We start from the raw sequence: 26,211 nt of genomic DNA, 5'->3' as shown, positions 1-26,211 counted from the left end.
TGTGTAACAGACTCTGTACTTAGTGGGACATCTGGCCTGTTGGACAGGCAGATGGTGGGTGGCGGCTAAGCAGGATGGCTCTGCTGCTGAGGCTGGACCTGTCTGGGCTGGTATCACCCAGGTTCTCCATCTCGGGTGACCCAACTGGCAGGAAGAGGGTGTTAAGTTCCAGCACCTGCCTCAGCCTGCTTCCATAGGCCTCATGGGTATATGTTGTCCCTACAGGGCACAAATGACCCATCAGGTATCACAGGCAGCCATGTTGGACACTTTGATGGGTAATGCACCCAAGACTTGGGAAGGGCTTCTTGTCAGTGCTCTTCATAGCGCTCCAGCAACTCCCCAGTGTTCTGCTGAAATGGGGGGTCACATGCCACCTACAAATGTGCTTCTCTTGCCCACCACTGGAGGCACCTTCTCTTCTATGCTGTCACCAGCTCATACAGTGGCTTTCTGCAGCCTTTAATGAGAAGGGCACTTGGCCTGCTGGTTTAGACCGGTCTCTGGCTTGTGCTTATTCCCACAGCACAGGCCTTAAACTTTTACCCCCGATGTCCCCAGCCAACTGGCTACAGAGGAGCTGGGTGGCCAACTGTCAGCATGGGAGCCATGTTGATTTAGGATTAGAGGATGCTGTTAAACACTTGAGTTTGTGGTCAGCCACTGGTATCTCCCAGGAGGCCAGGCCAGGGCCTGCAGAGCTCAGCTGCCTACTTCCTTCTTCAGCAACACCGCTGTGGCTACCTAGGCTCTCCAGCCTGCTGCACACGCCCCCCTTAGGCATGTGCTGGCCTTTGGTGACCCCTTAAATGGAGAGAGCAACGAGGGTGTAGATGAATACCAGGAGGATTTGTCAGCGGTATAACCACTGTCTCTACAACTGGCCGATGGCCAAGCCTGATGCTGGGCCAGCTGGTGCATGTGAAGTACCTGACTTCTTTAGAACACTTTTCAATTATATTTTTGTGTGTACATGCCTGTCCAGTCACATGTCCCATGGTGTGTGCACATGGAGGTCAGAGGACAACCCCTGGGAGTTGGTTCTCTTTCCTGTAGTTCCCAGGGAGGTCTTCAGGCTTGGCAGCAGGCATTTTACTCGGTGAGCTGTCTTGCTGGTCCTCTGTCAGCCCCCCAGAGCCTCTTAACTACCTCATGAATTATGGCCTCTCATCCCCACTCCAGAACAAGTAGGTAACATAGAGAATGCTATTTCTCAAGGCCACCAGGTGGGACCAAGCCTCAGACCCTGTGACCCCCAAAGTCCCCTTGGGTTGGTAGTGTGGACAGGTCAGGTCAGATCTCTTCTCCAGCTTGGAACTGGGACTCTTAACTAGGAAGCTAAACTGCCTTAGGGAGCTCGGAGGTCTTTCTTTTCCTTCTCATTTCTCAAAGCACACATGGTGACATGTTGGGTCTGCTTGCAACCTTGGAGGAACACAGCTGCCCTGCCAGTCCAGGCCTGTGCCTCTAGGGCCCCAAAGAGAAAAGACCAGGTGAAAAGAAGGCGTATTTTATTGCAGTATAAAAGGGCAGATACCAGCAGCTTTCCAGGGGTGGGACCACCACAAGTGTCTCTACCCTGACCCTGATGGTGGCTGGACCCAACACAGATGGGGGCAGGCTCCCTAACAGGTGGCCTACATGCCCAGAGATGAGCAGGAAGAACTATGTCCAGTCATGCTAAGAGAGGGTCACTTTTACCTTCACAAGTACAACAGCCACCACAGTGTCCCACCCGAACAGTAGGACATCTGGAAGGAGCTCCTGCCCACTCTAACTTCCTGGGGGCAGGATCCCAGCGCCCAGCAGTTACAGAAGCAATGGTGGCTGACTTCAAATTCCAGCAACAAAATTAGGAACTCCATGTAACATTGTCTTTCCTGCAGGTTGAAGGAAAAACAAACCCAAAACCTTAACACTGGGACTCTGAACCTTGGCAAGAGGCAGCCTGATTCCCACATGAAGTTCTCTCCAGAGCCATCTTAGCCGCTCTGGCATTTCCACAGTCACCCCTGCTTGGATTCTGCCGTGAAATGTCACAGCCCTAGAGGAACCTAGCACCCTGTCTACCACAAGAGCACAGTGGGACTTGGTGAGGTACCAGCATGCAGAGACCATGGGACTCTGCACAGCCCAGCTTCCCAGAAGGGAAACACCCTGGGCAGGCATGGCTGAGAAGTCTGCTGGTGAAAGCTCTGGCGGAGGATGCCGAGGCATAAGGCCGGGTTGGCAAATGTTTCCCCTTGGCTGTTCTGGGGCCTGTGGGTGCAACACAGGGTTCCCGTACCCTGCTTGCAGCAGCCATGGGACAGGAGGGCAGAGATTCTGAGTACTCCCTGGCCCTTGTGGATACGGGGTCCCCAAACACTTCCCCCGTGGAACCCTGTTTCTGCAGAACATTTCTTGGTCTGCGAACTTTCTGGATGCCAGGAGAAAACCCCTTGGCTGAGCTGCAGACTCTTCAGAGAAGAGAGGGCGTTAAGAGGTACAGAGAGTGCTGGGTCAGAGCCCAGCCCTTGGGACACCACTCACTGTCTAGCTCTGCCACACATGGACCTGATATCCCACATATGGAGCAGGAACACGGCTTAGGAGGGTTGAGCCTAACTTAGGCCAAGGCTCTGGCTGAGGAAGGAAGGAGGGGAGAGAGGGAGGGAGGAAGAAGCCTGGGACTGCAAAGGCCGTTCTGTGAGCAGAGGCTGGAACCGGCTGGAACTGGCTACGAGAACAGACAGACTCTGGGCACCTAGATGATGCGGGTGACATGGCAGTTGTCGGTCTCGTCCAGAAACAAAGTGCTGAAGACATCATTGAAGAATGAGGGGTGGTATCTGCAGGCTCGCTCACAGTCGGGGTTGAAGTTCACCTCCAGGATCTGGGGCTGCATCACCCGCTTTCCTGATGATGAACCAGAGTTGGGAAGGCTCTGTGGTAGCAGGGTTGGGGCACACATCTGTCTTGGGAGGACAGGCTGGGACTGTGATGGGTACAGACTTAGGCCCTAATTCCCAGTGTGTGTGCACAGGGTGTGATCTAGAACGTACATTCCCTAGCTTGAGACCTGCTCCCCAAAGAAAGGCTGAAGCTACCCCTACCCCTGGGGCTACGAGGGCACATTGCTTCAGGCTTCGATGGCCAGTTTGGTCAGAGGGAGTGGCATGCAGGGCTGGCAGGGTGGCTCCAGCTCTCCAGTCCCGTGAGTTCTCCTGGCCCCAGTTGGCTGCCTTTCCCCCTGAACTGATGCAGGTGTTTCCTTCAGGGATCAGGCCAGGATACCCAACCTGGACCACCTGGCTAATTATCCAGTGAAATGATATTCGTGTGCTAGAGAGAGAGTTCAGTAGTTAAAGGCACTTGCTGTCTTTGCAGAGGGCCTGGATTGAGTTCCTAGAATCCACAAGGCGGCTTATAACCATTCCTAACTCCAGTTCTAGGGGGTCCTGGGTCCTCTACGCACACACATACTGAACTCTCAAATACATAAAACAACCAAACCAAACCAAACCAAACCATGCCACATCAAAATCCTACCGCAGCCAGGGCTGTCCCAGGTGCTGCTGGTGTGGGCCCAGGTGGCCCGGGTAGGCGGTTCTGGTGTGGAGAGTCCCCTTACCATCTGGGTGGTTGTCCCAGTTGAGCATGAGGTCAATAGCATACATGGCCCGGGATGAGGGGTAGTCACAGAGGCCCATGGGTGGTGGCTTGGCACATGCCACTTGGAACAGCTCCGTGAAGGCCTTGAAGATCTCAGCCTAGGGACAAGCAATGCTCTGTCACACAGTGTTCTCGACTCTGACTTTGGGACTAACAAGGCCCACTATCCTTGCCTGAACCCTGTCCTGAAGACGGACCAGATCATCCCTCCTACATCCTTTGTCTTGAGGCTTGGCCAGATGGCCATGTCAGCCTGTCCTCACCCTCCTGGGGTCCATTTCTGCTTTGTAGTAAGGAAGGAGCCCAGTGCTTCAAGCATTCTAGCTAAATACCCATCACTAAGCCATGCCCCAGTGCAGGACTCTAACCTCCAGCAAATCTGCCAATTCTCTGTCCTAAGAACAGCACCCTCCCAGCCCTGGTACCAATGAGATTGGATTCCTGGAGTTGTTGGAGCCTACTGCTCTTAGGCTACCTCAGGATGCTACAAATTTCTTCCCTTCCTCTTTTTTTTTTTTTTTTTTCCTAGACAGGGTTTCTCTGTGTAGCCCTGGCTGTCCTGAAACTCACTTTGTAGACCAGGCTGGCCTCAAACTCAGAAATCTGCCTGCCTCTGGCTCCCAAGTGCTGGGATTAAAGGCATGCGTTACCACCGCCGGGCTCTTCCCTTCCTCTTAAGAATATTCTAAAGAGTTCCCAGAACTGCCACACACAGGTCCAGAGTGCATGGGAGAGGATGGCCTGAGCCCAGACAACTCTGCCTGTCTCAGCAGGAAGATGACCCCGCCCTGCCTATAAAGGAAGGGCGTGGCTTTCACAGCCCCAACCTGGCAGAGCCCAAGACTCACCTGAACATCACTCCAGGGAAACTCTGGGTACTGCTTCTCAAACTGGGGGATGAACTCATTATAGTGCACCTGCAATAGATGAGAGCCAGTTACCGTGGCAACAACTGCCTCTAGAATAAAGCAGGACATTTAATCCCATAGTACAGGATTCAGTCCAGCTCTGGCCCTCAGGGTACTCAGGAGGCTAGGAGACCAAGGTTAGGCTCTAGGCAGGCCGACTCACCATTCCGAGCCTCAGTTTTCCCTTCTATGAAAAGAGTAGCGCTCCCTGCTCAGCCTACTGACTGCTGGGCTGCTGCAAGGCTCAAGCTGGGAACTTAAGGTTCAGAGATCAGGAGGTTTTCAGGCACAGCCACCATGCCTAGCTCAGCACAGCCCACTGGCAGCAGAGCTCAGACCCACTCTGGAGGGGCCCCCACAGGCAACCCAGGACAAGATCCCTGGACAAAGATTTTACCAAAACATCTGAATAAGGAAGCTGAGATTTCTCCCCGAGAATGATAAGCCAGCACAGGCCCCTGCAGAGGTCCCCCGTGTGCATGTCCCATGGGACACGAGTTCCTGCACCAAGGGGCTTCTCAGGTAACACGATCACCAGGCAGAAGAAAAGAACTCAGCGTCCTTGGGCTGCCCTCCAACCATGCCAGGGGCCTCAGGGGGTAATCTGGGTCCTGGCTTTCAATCCAATCAAAAGTAAGAGGACCAAGAAGCAACAGGGCCACTTAGCCCCACGGGGAAACTGGGTCAGCACAGCCACTCTGCTGTCGTAGCTCCTTTCTCACAAACCTACTTAGAAGATGCTTGGGCAGGGCACAGAGAGGCACCTCAGAGAGCTGTTAGCCATGGGAAACGGGTTGTTATGAGGTCCACCAGCCTCTGCATTCAGTATCCACTTGTGAGGCTGAGGCAGGAGAGCTGGGAGTTCAAGGCTAGCCTGGGTCCCATGAGCCCACGTCTCAAAAATGTTGAAAAAAAAAATAACCGAAAATAAATTAAAAAAAAAAAAAAAAAGAACTAGAGTGTGCCCACAGAGGAAAAACAAAAAAAAATCACACATTTTAGGAAGGCGGGTGATAGGAGACAGCATGGGGCTCTCCTGGTCTCCTGTCAGACAGGGTCAGGTGTTAGGGGCTTACACTCCTTAGCCAGGACTTTGATGTAACAAATCTAACAGCCTGGCGCCCCTTTCCAACCCACGCCCAGAGTTAGGACCTGGGGCTTGCACCCTATTGTCCTAGATGCACTGCTGGCCTGATGTCAGCCTTGTTGCCTTTAGCCCTGGCATGCAGATCTCACTGTACTCCCGTGGCAGTAGTGGCAGTGCCCCCTATAGAGACCTCATTCCACACACTCGTCTTGGGGCCAGGGAATCCTTCCTCTCCATTGTCAACACTGGGAGCCCCTTAGCTCCTTGGGCACTACACTTCCTGAGGGAACACAAAACCCGACTGTGATGGCCAGAACCTTGCCCTTGGGCCCCACCAGGCCCTACCTGCTTCAGCACCACATCCGGGTCATAGTTCATGACAGTGAAATGCTTCTCATAGTCGTCTAGGTCATCGAGGGCAAAGGGCCTGAGAGACAAGAGGACAGACAAGCATGGGCTCCCAAGCCACACATTGCTGGGGCTGGGGTACATTGCGCCCCTGGTTTGTAGACTGGGGCAGCCCCTCAGCCTGAATTGCGAGTGAAGACAAGTGATGCACTGTGGAGATACTCTGTAAGCCACAGTACGTCATCATGATTCTTTGCTGATATACAGGAGTGTCACATTCACTACAGCAATGACGTAACTGAACACTTGAGAAGCCGCAGGCTCTGTGATGTGGTGGGGGATGCCCCACAGGGAAGGAGGGGTTGCCCTGTCTAGCCCTCACTCAGCCCCCACCTGACCCACTCACCGATTGGAGAAGCGTAGCCAAAACACATCGTATGCAAACAACCTCAGCGGCCTCACTGAGCGCAGCAGCACGATGTAGCGGATGTCAAACTTGACGTTCCCCACATCTTCTCGGAGGAACAAGACGGGACTTTCGATGTACTTGGACACAACCTGGAGGACAGATGGGGACTTGCCAGCAGATCCCAGCTCACCCGGCAGGACAGAGCACCCGGGAGCTCCTGCAAGCCGAGCGAGACCCCTGATGGCTTCACCTATGTCCGCAAAAGGACTCCACATGTGACATCATCCCAGCCACCTGTGGCTGCTCCCTCCTCCTCCTGCACTTCAGACTCTAGCTAGGGCAGGGCAGATTCTTTATGCTCACCCCAATTTTGTACTTTAAAAAGATTTATTTATATGTAAGAGTGCTTGTCTTCGTTCACAGGCACGCAGAGGCCACAGAGAGTGTTACAGACAGCTGTGAGCCAACATGTGGATGCTGAGAACAGGACCTGAGTCCTCGGCTGGAACACCAAGAGTTCTTAACCCCGATGATCCATCCCTCCAATCCCTACCCTTTCTAGTTAAAGGAAAAGCATGCCATCAAGCCTCAGCATGTGGGGATGCACACACATGTAAGCCAGAGCCGCCTTTGAGTGCCGTTCCTCAGGCGTTAGCCACGAAGCTTTCTTAAAGCCAGGGTCTCTCACTGGCCTGGGGTGTGACAAGCAGGCTAGACTGGCCATGCTTGGCTCCCCTCACCCCCCTTTACGTGGGTATGGGACAGAATTCCAGTTCTCATGCTTGCAAAGCGATCACTTTCTTTACCCGCTGAGCTCTCTCCTGGGCCCTAGTTTTCAAGTTTTAAAAGGAGGGACTCTCAGCAATAGTTCCATCCACTCCCTCCTGCTGTCTCAAGTCCCCAACCATGACTGACAGCCCTCAAAGTTTACTTCCTTCAGCTCGTGCCATGAATGTGTAACCCGCACTGTAGCCACGGCTGAGGAGAATCTGACACACACAGCTTCTTAAACAGCCACAGGAAGCCCTGCCTCTGTAGGATCACTTCCACAGACCTGGGGGTTCCATGGGCGGGGAGCGGTGTGCTGCGTGCTATGACTTGATCTCCACAAGCTGAGTGACCCCGAGTCACAGTCGACTCTCCTTGGAGTCTCTGCCTGTATCTGGAGCAGCTGGGTTGGGGAGCTGTGTGCTTACCTTGGGGGTGCTCTCTCGGTGCCGAATGATACTGTGGAGGTTGTTGGTGACGTGAGTGTCCAGGCTGCGGGCCAGGTTCCAGGGCTTGCATATCCAGTGGTTGTCTTCACCCCTACGGGAAGACAATTGAGCCATACCTGCCTTTCAGACAATGTGTCCTGAGGTTCTAGAGGTAGACTGGCCAGCCCGTGTCTTTGGGTTAGGAGTGTAATGGAACCTAAGGAAGGTTACAGGGTGGAGCTAGCAACAAGAGAAGCTGGTAGGTGCTCAGCTAAGGAGCAGGCTGGGCAAGGGTTAAGGATGGGGACAGAGCTGCAGCACTATAATGGAACTGACCAGCAGTATCTATTCGCCCTGCCTGAAGCCTAGGGGACTTACCGTCTCTCCCGGTGCTGGAAATAGCTGATAAACTGGGGCAGCTCAGTGCGCAGGTTGAAGGTTCGGGGTAGCCAGGGGGGACCCTCAGGACCCCCAGCCCGGCGAGCGATGGAGGCCAGACAGTCCTTAACAGTCAGCAGGTTCTCACAGGGGAACTGGTTGAGTAGCACCTGTGGGCTCTCTTGGCTGAGTTTCCTATGGGTGGAGACAGGTATGGCCAGAGAGGTCATCTTAGCATCCCGGGGAGGGTGGCAGTCATCAGAGGCACTGGGTATGCGGTACGGGGTTTCGAGGTACCTACATGTAGTCCTTGAAGTGTGAGAAGTGGAAGAAGATGTCGGCGTCAGCCTCGCTATCAGTGAAGGTGAAGCGAGGGTGAGTGAGGTGGCCAAGCACCTGCTGCACGTCGCAATGGACTCTGTGGAGAGACTGGAGTGAGCAGCGGCCCAATTGCGGGCACCCCTCTCCTGTGTTTGCAAGCCCCAAGGAATACTTGGTGTTGGCAGTCTGAGCCTAGACCCATCTCCTCTGCCCAGCTGTAGGAAGACATTCATATTCCCAGGTTCCCTATAGGAGCTGGGACCACAGAGCTTGCCTCACATCTGTCATCAGGACGGCAGGATGGCTTAGATGTTCGGTAGATGCTGGTTTCTCATATGAGAACGGATGGGTAGGAGTCAGACAAGCATAGGGAGAGCTTAGTATCTGGGACTCCGCTTGGCTTGGCCTACACATACTCCACTCTGAACAACAAACAATGAGGCAAATTTCTCCTCCCCGTAATGACACCAAACTCACACAGTTTCTATTCAAAACTACATCCTGGAGGAGGGTCAGTCTGGCCTGAACTGGCTTAGGGTGCAATGGCAATAAGCCATACCTGTCCCCAAGAGGACTTTTAGGGAGAATCCTTCCTTTATTTACCATCTTACATTCCTGCATAATTGGCAACAGATCTGATCAAGGTCAGATGCATTATGGGAATAGACACTCGCAGTGATTGAAGGGAAAACGGAGAAGCCAGCTGTAGTGGTGCTGGCCTTCATCCCAGCACTAGAGAGGCAGAGGCAGGTGTGCCTCTAATACAAGGCCAGCCTGGTCTATGGAGCAAGTTCCCGAATAGCCAGGGCTACAGAGAGAAACCCTATCTCTCTGTAGACAACGTTGTTGTCTCAAACGACAACATCATCATCAACAAGACCACCTAAGTTATACCCCGAGGAACTAACTTTCTCTTGAACCCTGACAAGGAAACCCCAGACAGTAACTGGGACACAAGTATCTCTAGTCTGTGGCCATTCCTTTCTAATCTCTACTGACTCTTTGTTTTCAATAAATTTCCCTGCTACTCTACGATCTGTGTGAACTTTCTTTCTTACATTCATTTGTGTGTATGTGTGCGTGTGTGCACAGAGATCAGAAGACAACTTGTGGGAGGCAGTTGGTTCTCTCCCTCTATCATGCAAGTCCTAGGAATCGAGTTTAGGTTGTCAGGCATGGTGGCAGGCGCCTTTACTGGCTGAGCCATCTCGCTGGCCCTTTTATTTCATTCTCCAATAAGAGGCTTAAAACTGCTGACATCAGCAACCTCCCAATCCTGCTTGATCTTAGCCTATGAGGTGAGCTAGTGCCCCCCCCCCCCCCCAGAGGACTCTCCTGAATCTGCAGGGCTCCTGTGACCTGGGACAGGTCTTAGGTCATACTTCAAAGTCAGCACAGAAGTGAGGACAGGGCTTAGAGGTGGCTGTACTTAGTGGGAAGCAAAGAGGACTCAGGGCATAAAGGTGAGGTAGGTGGCAGCTTGGGAGGATGCTGCAGTGTGAGGGCTCAAAGGGAGGCCTAGCCTGCTGGGATGGGGCTGGCACTGGGCCGTTAACTTGCCTGAGTCTAAAGTGAGTGTGAACCACGGCTGCAACCAGGACTTACTGGGCCTCTAACTAGTCCGTTCTAGAGGGAATAGAGGTGTGTGTGGGAGTGGAGTGTGCAGTCAAATCTGTGTCTCAGGACACACCCTTTGCTTGGCTAGGGTCTGGCTTCAGGCAAGAGGAGGACCCAGTAGGGAGGCAGACCCCAGGACCTGGTGGACCTGGATGGAATGGAGCACACAGCCCAATTCTAGTTGTACCAAGTTTGAGTAGCCATAGATATGGCACCTGAGGGTGTGTAGGGAGGGCTCCTGGAAAGGCAGAAGCCCTGCTCAGCACTGGGTAGGATGTGGCTTTGTATTCAGGCCCCGTGGCATGGAGGTAGAGCCGTGCCTTTCCCCCATCACTGCCTATACCCTCAGACTCCTGGGACTGGTTTTCCTGGCAATATAGATGCCCTTTTCCTTTATTGAGATAGGGTCTCACTCTGTAGCCCAGGATGGCTAAGAACTTGTGGTAACCTCCCTGCCTCCATCTCTCATATTGAGATTATAGGAATGACACTGAGCCTGGCTGTTTCTAATTTTCCAGGGCAAGTTTAACAGCCGCCTCCTGCAGGCAGTCTTGCCTGCTTTCTCACAGTCCTCTGTGATTCGAAGTGCTCTGGTACCATTGCCAGCACGGCTAGGTTCCAAGACTCCAGGACATAGCCACTGACCAGAAAAGTCTTGTTCTGGGACCTGGGAATGGCAGTCATAGAAGTCAAATCTCAGTGACAGCAGAGAACAGGGCTATGTACCTGAAGACGTGGCCCTGGGGACGTGCCACTGGGCTAATGGCGAGCGGCAGTTTCTCCTTGTTCTCCTCCAAAATGGCCTAGAATCGGAGAGAGGCGGAAACAGACCTCAATGAAGGAAGCACATGATCGTGAGCTTCTCCACTGTGTGCCAGGCCCCACCCCTCACATCCTTGCCTCTCTCAGAGGCAGCCCAGGGCTACCTGACTTGATGCTCTGGACTCAGGCCTCTCAAATCCCTAAGAATCCAGGCTGGGCAAAGAACAAGACCCACATTGTTCTCATTCTTCCAGACACAGGTGGCAAGGGGTGCCAAATTTGTGCTGGGAGGAGCTGCTTGGTCTGAGGGGAGCCCCTGAGGGCTGTTCCTGGCCTAAGCTGGTTAACAGTTTAAAACATGTCCACACTCTGACACTCCCTTGAAAAGCAGAGTGTAGTTCATCCAGGACCCAAGGAGCTATTTCTAAATGAGCAGCAGAGAGGAAGCGAGATCTGAGCCCAGATCACAGGCTCCCTCTGGCTTGCTCCTGGATCACTGGCTCAAATAAAAGCCAGCTGCCATGTCTCAGGAACACTCAGAAGCCCACAGAGAGGCACCTGTGTGGAGACGCTGAGTCCTCTCCCCTGAGTGCTACATACGAACACCTCAGCATCAGGAAGGCTCTGGCTCCTCAGCTTTGGGGGAGTCTATGTGCCCAGGAAACCCTCAACCAGAACCACTTGCTGAGCACTGTCTCCAGTTCCTGCCCCCATCCAAAACTGTGGGAGGCAATAAATATTTACTGTCCAAAGCTGCTAGAGCAATTTCTTACCAGCACAGGTCACCCCAAGGCCAGATCACAGCCTGGACCCATGATCCTGTGCCAACAGGTTTCAGGTAAGGATTGTCTGTCTCTTGTAATTTGCAGAACTTCCACTACCACCCACATCAACTTGTCTAACCCATCTACAACCTTCCACAACTCAGTGGGCATCAGAAGTCTGCAATGCCAGGGTAGACTCAAACACAGTAGGGTGAGGTGTGCAGCCTCTGCCGAGTCACTGCAGACCCTTGGTTTTGATCTCTACTTCTTTCACCCCAGTGTGCTTACCATCAACACAACTGTGAATATAGAACAGCCCATCTATGAGGTGCCAGGCATAGGCTCCTGTGTGTACGGACTTGAGGATAAGGGAGGCGGTCCTTTCTTGAAGGGGCCTGGTTTCATTCCCACCCCTTAAAGACTTATATTTATGTGTCGAGTGTTTACCTGCATGTGCATTTGGAAACATGGGTGCGATGCCCACGGGGGCCAGAGAGGGTGCTGGATACCATGAATGGTTGTGAACCACCTGACGTGGGTGCTGGGAACTCTTTTGCGGTTGCAGTCAATGCTTGTACCACTACGTAATCTCTCTAGATGTTAGAGGCTGTCCTCTTGATTGGTATCAGGCCTTTGTGTGAACTCATCACAGCAGGCACTTCTGAGTGAATCTGCAGGGTCCTGACCTACAGGCTTCCAGGTGACAGCGAGGACTCCCTGATGGCCTGCTGTGCTGTACAATGTACAATATGGTCGGCCCTCAGAGGCTCAGGCTCTACTACTTCAGAGTCAACCAACAGTAGTAGGTCACAAGTGTTTTGTGGAGGGGTGTGTGGGGGGAAGTCCTCTGTAGGGAATGTGTGCTTGTCACTGTTCCCAAATCACATGACTGTCTACAGCACCCCTCCACTGTACAGAGAATTATAAATGATCCAGGGAAGATGAGGGATACTGAGGCAGTGCTGGTAAGTTTTACATGAGAAACCTGAGTACCCACAGATTTTAGTATCCATTCAGCCTTATAACCCATCCCACAGACACCAAGGAACAATTAGTGTCTTCTTGTCCCCTATGAGGGAGCACCATTAGAAGAGAGAGAGTAGTGTAGACAGCCAGATCTAACTGCACAGACCTCTTCTTCCCAAACCCAGACCACCTGGGATCTAGACCAAGACAGCCACCCACCCTGTGTGGCTACAGGAGCTGGTGCACAGTAAGCCTCCTCCATCCCAGAGTAGCTAGCCTGGAGCCTGGAATTCAGCTGACACTTAACACTTGGTAAATGGATAGAGAACATTCCAAAAACCACCAAACGCTAGGCCCAAGGTTGCAGGCACAGGGCCACACCTGGTAGTACTTGGCAGGAGGCTCAGGAGTAGAGAAGCTGAGGTCCAGCATGTCGGCGGGGGCCCAGGGCAGCAGCATGCATTTCCGGATCAGAGGGTCTGCCTCTCCGTAGGCAAAGTCCCGGGTCACCTCCTCTGCACCAAGACACGCATGCCCATCAGTGGGGGTGATGGAAGGCCCTCCCACGGCCCATCCTCTGGGGGTATGCAAGGCACCCGACTTACCGCCTGTGTCTAGGTCCCTTAGGGGCCACAGCAGCGTGTATGCCACCTGCTGGGGCATGTAGAAGAAGGGAGCAGTGGCGAAGCTGGGCATGTCTGAGTGCTGGATCCTTGAGCCAAACTCATCCATGATGTACCACACTGGTACCTTCTCTTCGGCTGTCTGTGGGAAGAATACAGCAATGTTCAGCCATGTGTCCATCCACCTGCCGTGTCTCTCGGATATGTACCTAACAACCACTGCTCATCTCTGCCCACTGCTGAGCATGGAGGTTCCCCCAATCCTAATAACCATCCCGGGCCTGTGGAAATAAGGCCCTAGGTGGCATACTTTTGGTATGCTGAGGTAGGGAGGCTCAAGGAGCTAGCCCAGAAGAAATGAGCACTGAGAGTGGCCAGGGGCTAGAGTCTAGAGGGAAGGAGCCTAGAAGCTTGGCAGAGGGGTGGGGGTGGGGGTGGGGGGTGGGGGGCGGGGAAGGCCTGAAGGTGAATCAAAGCAATCTGCTGTCTTCTCTCAAGGGTGGCGAGAACCACAGAGGGCAACATGTTTGGAAGGGGCAGCTGAGTCACTGGTGCCTGGGATTAGAGGTCTTAGGGAGGCTTGTATCCCATAAGAACAAAGGCAGAGTAGGTACCTTGCTCCCCGGCCTTGGTTGGTTGGTCCCAGGTACTAAGATAAGGTCTTGTATGTAGTCCTGGCTGGGTTAAAACTAGCTAGATTCTAAGTTAGCCTTGAACTCAGAGATCTACCAGCCTCTTCCTCCTGAGTACTGAGATTAAAGGGGTGACCTCCACGACTGGTTATAACTTTATTGTTTTGATCGGTATTTTTATTATTTTGGTTTTTGAGACAGGGTTTCTCTATGTAACAGCCTTAGCTGTCCTGGAACTCGCTTTGTAGAACAGGCTGGTCCCAAACTCAAAGACCCACCTGTCTCTACCTGTTAAATGCTGGGATTCAAGGGGCGTGCCACCACACTAGCTGGTGTTATTGTTGGTAATATCCTTTTTATTTTTTTAGAAGACAGTCTCTGTGTAGCCTTGGCTGTCCTGGAATTTACTTTGTAGACCAGGTTAGCCTTAGATTCAGAGATCTACCTGCCTCTGCCTCAAGTGCTGAGATTAAAGGCGTGCGCCACCATGTCCAGCTGGTAACATACATCTGATAAAGGCACAGGGACCAAGTGGGCTTCTACCAGCACTGAGAGAAAGTGAGTCTACTCACCCCGTGGGCCAGCTGATAGGTCTGGTTGAATTTCCACATCTCCTCCAGCACTAGGGCCACAACCTCTGGGCTGGGCACTTCCCCATGGAACTCGATGCCCATGAGGTTGGCCATCCGGTGCAGGAGTCCAGGTACCTGCTGCAGCTGTTTGCGTGCATGCTCCACACGGCACGTCCAGGCATGGTCGATGAGGAAGATGCTGCAGGCACAAGCTACCCGTGAGCCACTGCCAGCGGTTCTCAACCTTCCCAACACTGCGGTGACCCTTTAATCCAGTCCCTCACTTCGTGGTGACCACAACCATAAAACTGTTTCGTTATTACTACTTCATACCTGTAATTTTGCTACTGTCATGAATTGGGATGTAAATATATGTTAATTCAACCCCCTCCCCCTGCCCCAAAAGAGTCCAGATTCACAGGTTTTGAGAACCACTGCACTAAGCAGTCAGGGCAAGAACGGAGAGGGGAGCTGGGCAGTGGTGATGCACATCTTTAATCCCAGCACTTGGGAGGCAGAGGCAGGCGGATTTCTGAGTTTGAGGCCAGCCTGGTCTACAGAGTGAGTTCCAGGACACCCAGGGCTACACAGAGAAACCCTGTCTCGAAAAACCAAAAAAAAGGAAAGGCAAGAGGAAAAGGAACAGAGGGGAAGGAAGACACAGGCTCTGACACAACCCCTCTGAGACTTGCCCTCCCCAGCACCTCAGTCATGGAGCTCCAGCCCAAGGCCACTACTCTGCCCCCCTCAGTGTGGCTCTCTCTAAGCTCTAGAGCAGAACAATGGGAGTCCCCACTGCCCACCCCAAGGCGGACATGAGCACCACGTGGAGCAAATGTGGTCACACTGACTGCCGGTACAGGGCGAAGGCTCCTGCTGCCACTCTGCCACTGCAGACTTAGCAGTGGCAGGCATTCACCACTTGAAGGCTCTACAGACTAGTAGCACCTGTGATACCAGCAGGCAAGTGACAGAACTGAAGCACAACACACACAGTCATGCACACGTACCCTAGGACCTAAAAGCACCAAGAACTTCCTATGAGAGGGGCCGGGCCTGTCCTTTTATTTTTATTTTTTTAAAGATTTATTTTATTTATTATACGTAAGTACTGCAGCTGTCTTCAGACACTTTTTCTTCTTTCTCCAGCCCAACTCACTCTGGCCCAAAGATTTATTTATTTATTATTTGTAAGTACACTGTAGCTGTCTTCAGAAACCCCAGAAGAGGGGATCAGATCTCATTAAGGATGGTTGTGAGCCACCATGTGGTTGCTGGGATTTGAACTTAAGACCTTTGGAAGAGCAGTCAGTGCCCTTTATCGCTGAGCCATCTCTCCAGCTCCCAGAGCCTGTCCTTCTACTCCTGGCCCCAGCAAGCTTTGCTGAATTAGGGGGACCCATACATATACAGGTGTCCAAGGGACAAGGCAGCCCCTTCCCTGAGCACATAGCCCCTTGACCTCATTCATCGAGGTCAAGTTCAGGAATTTATCACAATGCTCTTATTTTCCTTGTCTGTTTGCATATCCTGAAGGAAAGGCAGGTTTATTCCTGCACAACGCAGCGTGTGACACAAAGTCATACCCCCGAGGGTGACCATGAAGTATGACAATAAATACTCATACCCAGGCCTAGGTGTGGGGTCAAGAGGACTGAGAACTTCCAGGGCCTGGCAAATGTGAATAACTCAGAGGGACAAAGTCCTTAGGGTAGAAGGGACTGAAAAGGACACCTGTGCTCTGTGAGGGTCAGCGCAGTCACCTGGGAGATGGCACGCCTGTGAGAGGCTGTGTGGATTGATTATGTTAACTGATGTGGGAAGACACATCTTGGTTGTGGAGGAAGCATTCCCTGGTCAGGGGGTCCCGGACTGTGTAAAGTGCAGAGAGCCAGCTGAGTACCAACGAGACACTCACTGTTCGGTTTCCAGGTTGCAGACATAGCAGGAAACACTACTTCCTATTCCTGCTACCGGATCCCCCTGTGCCCACCCCTGCCTGTCATAAAGACTGCTTCAAGCTCTTGCTGGGGGACCCTCCTGCACGCAGCCCCACCCTTCATGATGGGCTGTATCTTACACCGTGAGCCAGGATAAGCCCTGCCTCCCTTAGCGAAGTTCTATCCAGTTTGTTTGTGGGTCCATCCCCAGCCACTCCGTAGAGTGCTGAGGTGTAGGACAGCATTGAGCTCAGTGAGACTCAAGCACCTGGGGCAGTGCCTGAGTCACTTATAGGTTAACGCCCTCAGTTGGGGTGATCCCTACAGCTTCCTCGGCCTGGGGAAGGGGAAGATAAAAGCTTGGAATCAGGGATGCCAGGGAAACTCAAGAAGTTCCTTCCTTAGGCTTCAACAAAGCCTCTTGCAGAGAGAACCACAGGCCCACCCAGGTCCCTGGGAGATGGGAAGGGCTGAGTCTCTGGGTAACACTAGGCAGGCCTGTGCTAGGTCTCAGGTTTTCCTGCTTCCTGGGAACCTTCTCTAGGACTGAGTCAGCATGGTTCAGGGACAGGGGACAAAGGTCCTCAGCAAAGCCAGGCTCTGTTAGGTCTTGCTGGGTTCAGCGGCCATATCCTTAGCCTACTGACCCCATGCAAGTCCTTCCTTCCCTGGGTTTGCTCGCCCTTAGCAAAACCAGGAGCTATAGCACTGTGAAGTCACAGGGATGTGCTCTTGTGGGGCGTCAAGTTCAATTCCCGGTCCCGATGAGTCTGTCAACAGCATAGGTTAGAAACAGCCCCAAAGCCTATGGGGACACCATTGGCCACACATGTCACAGGGAAACAGGGTCTAGGTGAAACCTCTCTAAAAACCAATGCCCAGACCCCGATCCTACCTGTTGGGGTCGTCAGCCCGGACGCCGCTCTCACTGGTCACAATGACCTTGTAGCACAGCTCACCCCCAGGGTTGGGTTGCTTCCTCTGAGCCTCCCTGGTGTCCTCGTCCTCAGCCTCCTCCACCTCCTCCACCTGCATTATCCCAAACATCTCCCCGGCATCGAAAACCTACAGCCAAAGCACAGTTAATCAGGGGTGTGGATAGGGAGCGGCCCTCCCGAGCCCTCCACCTCCAAGGAGCAAGTCCTAGTTACTAAATAGCCTCTTAGCAACACCTAACTGAAGAACCGAGGCCTCGCTAGGCACATCCTGGGGTCATTCGGAATCTATGCCAGGGTCTCCTAGGCCACTGTTCTCAAGACACCACACGTTGGCAAAGGCAGAAAAGGTATCCACTCGAGAATCATGTCTACAGCCCTTGCTTTACAAGGGAAATGAGGCCCAAAGGCAGAGGGTGGCTCTATGGCATTGGAGGTGGATTTGGGCTCAGGATGGTAGTTGGTCCAGGGTGGGGGTGGCGCACCCTGACTTCCTTTTTACTAGAGCTATCCCAGGACAGCTGACACCAGGACAGCTGAGGCAGCCCACAACCACACTCGTGCAGCAGAAAGTGTGGCCTCTGGGGCAACCCTCTGGGCAGCCGGGAACTGTAAAATGTGGGCTTGGATCTCCCAGGCCAGGAATGATTAGGAGTCAAGGACAGCCTGAGAAGCAACAAGTCTTTCTCTTCTCCCACGGGCTCTCCCAGTTTTCATCCGTAGGGACCCCAGGCCTGTCACGAGCCAGAAGAGGGGGGAGTGTGGGGGGAAACCTCTGGAATCTAAGGCCCAATTGTGAGGTTTGAATCTTGAATTTGCCACATCTTATATAGGTAGCAAAGTCATGACTCAAACCCTCTGTGACTTGGTTTCCCCATCTGTACTACAGGAAGGTCTGAGGTTGCTGGGACATTTAACCAATACAAAGTCAGGCATAGAATGGGGCTTGGGCTATAGTAAAGGCTCTTCCAAGCCAGGCTCCAGTATCACACATGTTGAGACTCAGTTCCTTCACCCACTCTGCAGGACATCTGCAGGAATCAGATAACACGGGACTAAACAGGCGAGTTCTCCCTGAGACCTCTCCCACCCTGGGGCAGCAACAACCCCCTACCTACTCAGGCACAGGTAAGCTTTGTGAGGCCAGAGGAAAGAGGCTCTTCAGGGGACTTCCAGCTCAGCAAGGACTAGACCTGGTTCCTCCAGGAAGGAGCATCCAGAGGGAAAGATTCAGGCCTGCAGTTCTGGGGTGTGGAGGGAAATAGCCACCGGTGGGGAGGAAAGAAAGGCACAGGGGAGGGTGGCATGGTGAGAGGCTCATGGGGTAAAGGCAACGGCCCTGGCACCAAGCTTGACGACCTAAGTTTGGTCACAGGTTTCCCAAGGTGGAATGAGAGAACCAACTCCTGAACGTTGTCCTCTGATCTCCACAAATGCATAAACTCACGCACGCACGCACTTGATAATTCTATGAAAAAAATGTGTGTGGGGAGCAGGGAGGTTACCACACTCCAGGGTGGAGGCTGGCAGGCCAAACAGAAGATAAGGGAAAGCTGGTGCTCTGGGGAAAGCTCTTACTTAGGCAGAGGAGTGCAGAGTCTCAGCCAAGTTCTTTCATGATCCCTGAGTGAGGGCAGGCTTGCTCTCATTTAAAACGAAGGGGGCTGCTACCCACAACTCAGGTATTGCCCGCTTCCACACCCCCAGCCTTTCACCCCAGGTCTTCTGGGGGACAAGCAGGCCCAACCTGAAGCCTGGCTTGGTTGTTCCTCTGCTTTGGCATGGAGGGACCAACCCCCACCTGTCAAGCTGTAAACCCCTAGGGAGGTGACCCTACTGAATGTTCCTGAAAGTGGGAAGGAGGGTGAAAACACCCCCCAGTCTTTTCGGTGGAACCGACTGAAGTTAAGGAACCAGAGCTGATTGCTTGCTTAGTGGGGGAGGGTGGCTCTCTGCAGGCAGGAACGCAGTCCTGCTGAGCATTCCCTCTGGGCCTTGTGGCAGGTCTCACTGTGGTGACTCAGCTTTGTCTGGAATGGCTCAGGAGGGCCTGGGGAAAAAAAACAATGGGTGTCCCTGACTAGGCCACAGCAGCCCAAGTGAGAAGGGACAGGACATTGCTGGAGTGCAGTCGCTTGTCATTATCTCCTGCACCCCCTCAGGGAGCCAGGTGCTGGTGTTTCTCCATGCCTGCTTTCCAAATCAGACACGGCTTAGGTGGGGAGTCACCTGACCAGGGAGAGTGCCCCTGAGTGGGATCCCAGGGCATTCCAAAAACAAACAAACCAAAAAAAGAAACCCAGGCCTTGCAGCATCTTGGGTACCCTCTTATCATCACTAATAAATGGGGGTCCAGTTCTACCTCAGCACTGGCCTGAGATCAAGGCAAGTCTGCAGAAAGTAGCAGTGCGGAGGAGGGCCTAACACCACGTGAGCAGAGAACCTAGTGACAGGGAGTAAGTAACCCTCTGTAAGGAGGCACCACTGACAGATGGGCCTCGATGTAGTAATGTCCGATAATCAGACTGAAGTAGAGAAATCACTAAATACTCCACCTACCAAACCGGTCACTACAGTTGCTTGCCCTGGGGCTGACCTCAGGGTATTGCCCAGGACCATCAACAATGTAACAGTAGCACAAGGATGGCTCCTCGGCTTTTACTGTCCCACAGGGCTAAGGATGGAGGCGCCTCCCAACCGCCAGCATGCTATAGTGAGCTGCAGTACAGCCCTATGTACAGGCTTACCCAGGAAATATCTGGCCCATACACAGTATGGAACTGGATCAAAGAGGGTGAGCCTACCCCACTGCGAGGCACCGGGGAATCCTAGTTCTTGGACTCTCCCAGTCACCTGAAGGCTTAGTGGGTCTCAGATAGGAGGTGGTGTCCTGAGGGAAACCAAGCTCTTGCTTCGCAAAAGACCCTCTGCCCAGCCTAGCAGCTGCTGTCTTCAGCACCCAAACCCAGTTCTCCGACGGAAGAAGCCGAACACCCTGTGGAAGCCTAGCTCAGGTGAAGGATGGAGCTATTCTCTCAAAAGATGGGGGAGACCTTCTAAACCCTCTCTTAGCGTCCTCTCCATGTCTCAGGGCCTCCATTCTCTTTAGTGTACAAAGGGAGACCTGCTACTCACGCCGTGGGAAGCAACTCCACAGAGTTCTACGGACTAAGCAGAGCTGCATAGAGCTGACTGAAATGATGCCGGTGTAGCTTGAATCTAACAGGAGCTCCTGCATCCGCCGGAGCCTCAGTTTCCTCATCCGTAAGTGGAGTCGCGAGTTCTACTCCTAACACATCAGCCGAGGCGTTGGGATGCTGCGAGCCAAGCGCATGCCAGTTTGCAGGTCCCTGCGCATCCTCGGCGGGCCCAGACCCTGTAGGATGGCGGGACAGGCGCATCTCTCGGCCTGTACCCTTCTGACTCCCAGATACACCCTGCTCCTGAACTTATAAGTGGCTCCCCTTCAGAGCTGCTGAGCTGTGCTCCCCACTCGACCGCATAGCCTGCCCGCCGCCCATGCCGTCTCGTACCTCGTGCTCCAGCTTGTGCAGAAGGCGGCCCCATAGTCGCTCCGGGACTCCCGAGGCGCGCAGCGTGGGGCCGTGCAGCGACACGAACTCGTCCAGCAGTCGCGCGTTCAGCCTCTCGGCGCGGCTGGGACTGCCAGGCTGCGGCCCGGACTGGATCTCCATAGTGCTCGGATGAGCACGGCGCCGCCCACCGCAGGATTCAAGCGGACAGCGCGCACGCGCCTGCGTCCTGGGTTGCGAGGTTCCAAGTGTGCGCACGCGCGCTGGGGGCGTGTCTTCTCCATTCATCCCAGGACTGCCGCGAGGGATTCTGGGAACGCTGCTTAGAGCGCCCCAGGGAGTCAGAACCAGGAGAGATTGTCCTCAAGGAGCCGGTGAAGCTGAGATGGGAAGGGGGTCGGGAAGAGGCAGAAGGTGCTCCCCCTTGCGCTGGTTGCAATCTTGTTTCGCCTGAATTTTCTTTTAAACATTAGTTTTAAAATTTTATTTTGTATTTTACGTGTGTGAGTGCTTTTATTTTACGTGTATGAGTGTGTATGTAAGTGCAAAGCTCATGGAGGTTAGGAGATGGCGTCAGGTCCCTTGGAACTGGAATTATACATGGGGTGCTGGGATCCGAACCGGGTCTTCTGCAAGAGCAGTTAACTACTAAGCCATTTTCCCAGACTTGTTTTGTTTTATTTTGTTTTGGGGTGTGTGTGTGTCACAGCGCACTTGTGGAAAGCAAAGAACAAAACATTGTAGAGTCTGTTCTCTTTCCATTTTTATGTGGTTCCAAGGGCTCAAACTCAAGTCATTAAGATTGCATGGCAAATGCTTTACCACTGAGCCATTTGCCAGGGCTTGGTTATCATCATCATATTGCCACAGGGTCTCATTCAGCTCAGACTAATCTGACCAAGAAACTCACTTTGTTTCGGAGACTGGCCTTGAACCCTTCCTCCCTCCACCTGTCAAGCATTGGGAGACACCAGCGTGTGGGGATCCTAGTTATATTTCAAAGGTGGACAGACCCTTCTAGGGGTTGGAGGAGCCTTCTCAGTCATTGGAATGCCTTGTTGAATTCAAAGGTTGTGATAACTTGGTGTGCCATCAAAAGGGTTATTCCACAAGTGCAGAGATCAGCTTGCCTCTGCCTCCCAAGTGTTGGGATTAAAGGCATAAGTTACCACCCCCAGCCGATTTCTTGCTTCCTGTCTAGCCAGGAAAAGAGAGCCCTAAATTCAGAGAAAGACTCTGTCTCAAGAAATTAAGCAGAGAAAGGCAGATGAGGATACCCAATATCTTATTTTAGCCTCCACTTGCACATGGGCACACTCCCTACCTGTATGCATGGACTCATATACCCACAAGCCCTCAACAATCAATCAATGACTGCATGGATCATTTCACCATATAATTTGCTAGATGGAGATGAGATAGAGGGTAGTTTAAATTTTTTTTTCAATAGATGTATGTGATGGTTTGAATATCCTTGCATAAAAGAGAGAAACTGTGAGGACCGGGGTTGGGTGATTTTGGGAAGTTCGCCAAGCAGCTTCCAGCCAGCAACACAGACTCTCTTCAGCTTTCAGAGAGTCTGTGTGTATTCTCTGGTGGAATTGCCTTACAACAGCAGAGGTTAGGAGAAGTTCTGGGTGTCAGATCACCTGGAACTGGAGTTATGGATGTTTGAGAACAGATATGGATGCTAGGAACTGAATCCCAGTACTCTGTGAGAGCAGCCAGTGCCCTTAACCACTGAGCGACCTCTCCAGCCCCCTTTAAGGATCTAATGCTGCCTTCTCCGATTGCTGACTCTGAATAAAGCACAATTTTAGAAGATCCCATCCCTGTCCCTGGTGACTGGCAAGTATCACTAACCCTGGTGCTCTAGTTAGATAGCCTAGTGTTGGCTGTTTGCCTCCACCCCCAGGGCGGGGGGGCCACCATGGGCTGGGAAACAGCAGTGGCCTCTTTCTGGATCCTAGAAAAACCTCCCTCAGTTTTACCTAGCAAATTGAATTGATTTGTATTCAGACTTTATTCAGGCTTAAGGCACTTTGGACTTTTTTTTTTTTTTTTTTTACCCTGACAGTGTCTCACTATATAGCCCTAGCTGTCTTGAAACTCACTATGTAGAGCAAGTTGGCCGGGAACTCACAAGAGATCCATTTGCCTCTGCCTCCCAAGTGTTGGGAATCAAGTTGTGAGCCACTACACTTGGCTAGACTATGGTATTTATTTATCAGTCAGTCGGTCGGTCGGTCAGTCGGTCGGTCGGCCTGCCTGCCTATCTATCTATCTATCTATCTATCTATCTATCTATCTATCTATCTATCTATCTATCTATCTGTTTTTTTGAAACAGGATTTCTCTGTGAGACAAAGAATAAAGTGTGTGAAAGAGTGCTTTTAGAACTCTGAGCAACAGTAGCGTCCTCCTCACATCTGCCACACATCTGCCACACACAGGAAACTTTAACAATAGGTGGACATGTGATCTTAGTTTGTTAGGAATGTGATTTGTATTCAACTGACTCGTTATCAATTCCTGAGTTTATTATGCTGATATTATATATTATTACACATAATTTATACATATTATATATACCATATATAGTATACAACTTTATGTTATATAATTACTGCATAATATATTAGTATATTACATATGTGTATATATATTTATTCTTTTTTATTTTTTTAAATATTTATTTATTTATTATATGTAAGTACACTGTAGTGTGTCTTCAGACACTCCAGAAGAGAACATCAGATTTCGTTATGGATGGTTGTGAGTCACCATGTGGTTGCTGGGATTTGAACTCAGGACCTTTGGAAGAGCAGTCAGCGCTCTTAACCACTGAGCCAGCTCACCAGCCCTATTTATTCTTTTTTTTAAACAATTTTTTATTAGATTTTTTCTTCATTTACATTTCAAATGCTATCCCGAAAGTCCCCTATACCCTCCCCCTGCCCTGCTCCCAACCCATCCACTCCCGATTCCTGGCCCTGGCATTACCCTGTACTGGGGTATATAATCTTCATAAGACCAAGGGTCTCTCTTCCCAATGATGGTCAACTAGGCCATCTTCTGCTACATATGCAGCTAGAGACACGAGCTCAGGGGGTACTGGTAAGTCATATTGCTGCTCCTCCTATAGGGTTGCAGACCCCTTCAGCTCCTTGGGTACTTTCTCTAGCTCCTCCATTGGAGGCCCTGTGTTCCATCCAATAGATGACTGTGAGCATCCACTTATATATTTATTCTTTATCTATGGTTAGCCAAATGAAAAGTAAGGGTGAGAATAAAATTAGGACCTAAGCATATCAAATAAGGTCCAAGCCACACTTCATTTAGTTTGGTTTATATTGACAGTGATTCAGACCATGGTCTCCTGGTCCTGCTGCCTTGGGCCTATGTGGTGACAGAACACAGCGATGGGAACTCATGGCCTCAGGTCATGAGGAATGGAGTCAGGTCACATTAGGTGATAGCCCCTGGCCATAAAGAATTGTCTCAGCCTGGCTATTCTGTTCCACCTGCAGAACCAACAGGCCCAGGTATCAAAAAACAACCTACCCTGCTCCCAGTCAAATCGCAAAAGTAGCTTTAGCTTCCTGGTAAGTTGTGCGTGCGTGTGTGTGTGTGTGTGTGTGTGTGTGTGTGTCCTAGCCCCTCTACACTGTTATGTCAGTGACTATAGAAGGGTTGCTGGCAGCATTATTCAAAAACAGATTTCTGCCTGCCAAAAAGAGCCACTTGCGGGAACTTCCCTTGCCTTTGGCTGTATCTGTGGTTCCATATCATAGACCATGCTCTTCCCCAAAGGCTCCTCTGCTCCCAGTAACACGTATCTCGTGAATATGACTCTCTCACATTAAATCTTGACCCTTCTCATTGCCCACATGGTGCTAGTTCCCAGGCTGCTCCAGCTCCTTCCCCCGCCCCCGCCCCACCTCCCCTCCCACCTCCACAGCTGCTCCTCTTTGGCAAGGTAGCTCCACACCGCTTCTTTCCCCTCTGCTCCAGAGAGATGGAGAGATAGCTCTGGCTGGTGGCTAGTCTACTCCCCTCTGGTCCCTCTCCCCCAGAGGTTGCCATGGCTACTCTGGACTCTTCCAGATGCCTCTGGCTAGACTGTCATATCTGCAATAGAAACCTTCTAACCGTCTTGATGTAGTTACTTTAACTTCTCCTACCTGCTCAGCCTTCATCCCTCAGAAAGCTTGGGACCCTTCCCCTGTCCCATTAAATAAGCCTCGGCCTCTTGAGACTGAGTCTGTTACTCTGCCTCACTTTTCTTACAGAGGACGCCCCTCAGGGCTACATGGGGCCTTCACTGAGAGCTCTTGCTGTCCACCTTCTCCAGCTTCCCTGCTAATCTCTGCGCTCACCCCTGAGTTCCCCCAACACTGACCTCTCTCGCTGCAGAAGTTCATCCTGCTGCTCTCTACGGAGGTCCCTTGTCACTTTTCTGCTCAGCTCGCAGTTCCATGTACTTAAAATAAATAAATAAATAAAATTCCAGCCAGGTAGTGGTGTCTCACACCTCGAATCCCAGCATTCACGTGGCAGAGGCAGACAGATCTCTTAAGTTCCAGACCAGCCTGGTCTACAAAGCAAGGACAACCAGGGATACACCCAGAAACTCTATGTGGGAAAAAAATTCTCTTATCAAACAAGATTGTATGTTTCATTGAATTACATACTCTTTGATTTTGAAATTTGAAAAAAAAATGTTATGTTATGAACCCTTTGTTTTCCTATTTCCTTTTTTGCATATGTATTATGTGTATAGTTGCGTGTGTTTCCATACATGTGTGGATGCACATGCACCTTGACCCAGTGCCTTGCAAGCACTTGCAAGCAGCCAGCCGCTTGCACTAGGGATCCCCGTGTGTGTCTCCAAGTCCCGAGGACTGGGATCACAGGCAGGCCTTGATGCAGGGTTCGAATTTATACGAATCATGCATGCATACATGGTGACCCGAGGGCTGGTCTCACTCCTGTTGGGTAGACACTTTACTTACTGAGCCATCTCCCAGCCCAGACCCCTTTTCTTTTTTCTTTTTCAAGACTGGCTTTGCTGTGGTACCCATTGTCAAACCACCTGGATATTTTGTGTTTATCCCCAGAGCTCTGGGCTGCTCTTGTCTTAGTGAGTTGCTTTCTGCAGTGGCTACGGTTAATACAGAGACTCAGGGCTGAGGGGATGACTGTTGAGTGCTCAGCCACAGATGGGACTCCTCCCCCACCATCAAGGTTCAGGGAACACCAGAGGAAGTGGTAAGCATGGAAAGAATGTAAGAGCCAGAGGATGAAGAGGAGAGCTGTGAAATTATGTCTTCTGCGTATGGCATGGCTACTGTACACCCAACCCTGGCTGCTGTACACCCAAACCCGCCTGCTGTATGCACCAGCTTGGCTATTGCACACATAGGCTTACAGCAGCTCTGGTTATCTGCACTAGATCAAGCCAGTTCAATGTCTATCATGGATGGGGTAGGGGAGCCGTTAGCTCAGGAGTTACTGGCAGTCATTGGCTGCAGAGGAGGAGAAAGCTACTTCTCTTTAGGTATGG

General features: G+C 51.9%; 1 protein-coding gene across 1 annotated transcript; it reads right to left on the bottom strand.

The window, feature by feature from the left end:
• Nucleotides 1-1,483: 1,483 nt before the first annotated feature.
• Nucleotides 1,484-20,852, bottom strand: Ttll12 (tubulin tyrosine ligase like 12). Its single transcript, XM_021183052.3, has 14 exons — nucleotides 20,646-20,852; nucleotides 17,073-17,242; nucleotides 14,238-14,436; nucleotides 13,016-13,175; nucleotides 12,792-12,925; nucleotides 10,645-10,721; nucleotides 8,282-8,398; nucleotides 7,981-8,175; nucleotides 7,603-7,714; nucleotides 6,404-6,555; nucleotides 5,995-6,076; nucleotides 4,503-4,571; nucleotides 3,614-3,752; nucleotides 1,484-2,898 (listed from the first exon to the last, which is right to left on the bottom strand). Exons 1-14 carry the CDS (start codon nucleotides 20,805-20,807, stop codon nucleotides 2,747-2,749), a joined length of 1,920 nt encoding a protein of 639 aa, XP_021038711.1. The 5' UTR covers nucleotides 20,808-20,852; the 3' UTR covers nucleotides 1,484-2,746.
• Nucleotides 20,853-26,211: the final 5,359 nt, after the last annotated feature.

This window comes from Mus caroli, unplaced genomic scaffold (genome assembly GCF_978045245.1).
Source record: "Mus caroli unplaced genomic scaffold, Mus_caroli_1 scaffold_16, whole genome shotgun sequence".
NCBI lineage: Eukaryota > Metazoa > Chordata > Mammalia > Rodentia > Muridae > Mus > Mus caroli.
The sequence above is the reverse complement of the archived record's forward strand: the minus strand, read 5'-3'. Positions and strand labels throughout refer to the sequence as shown.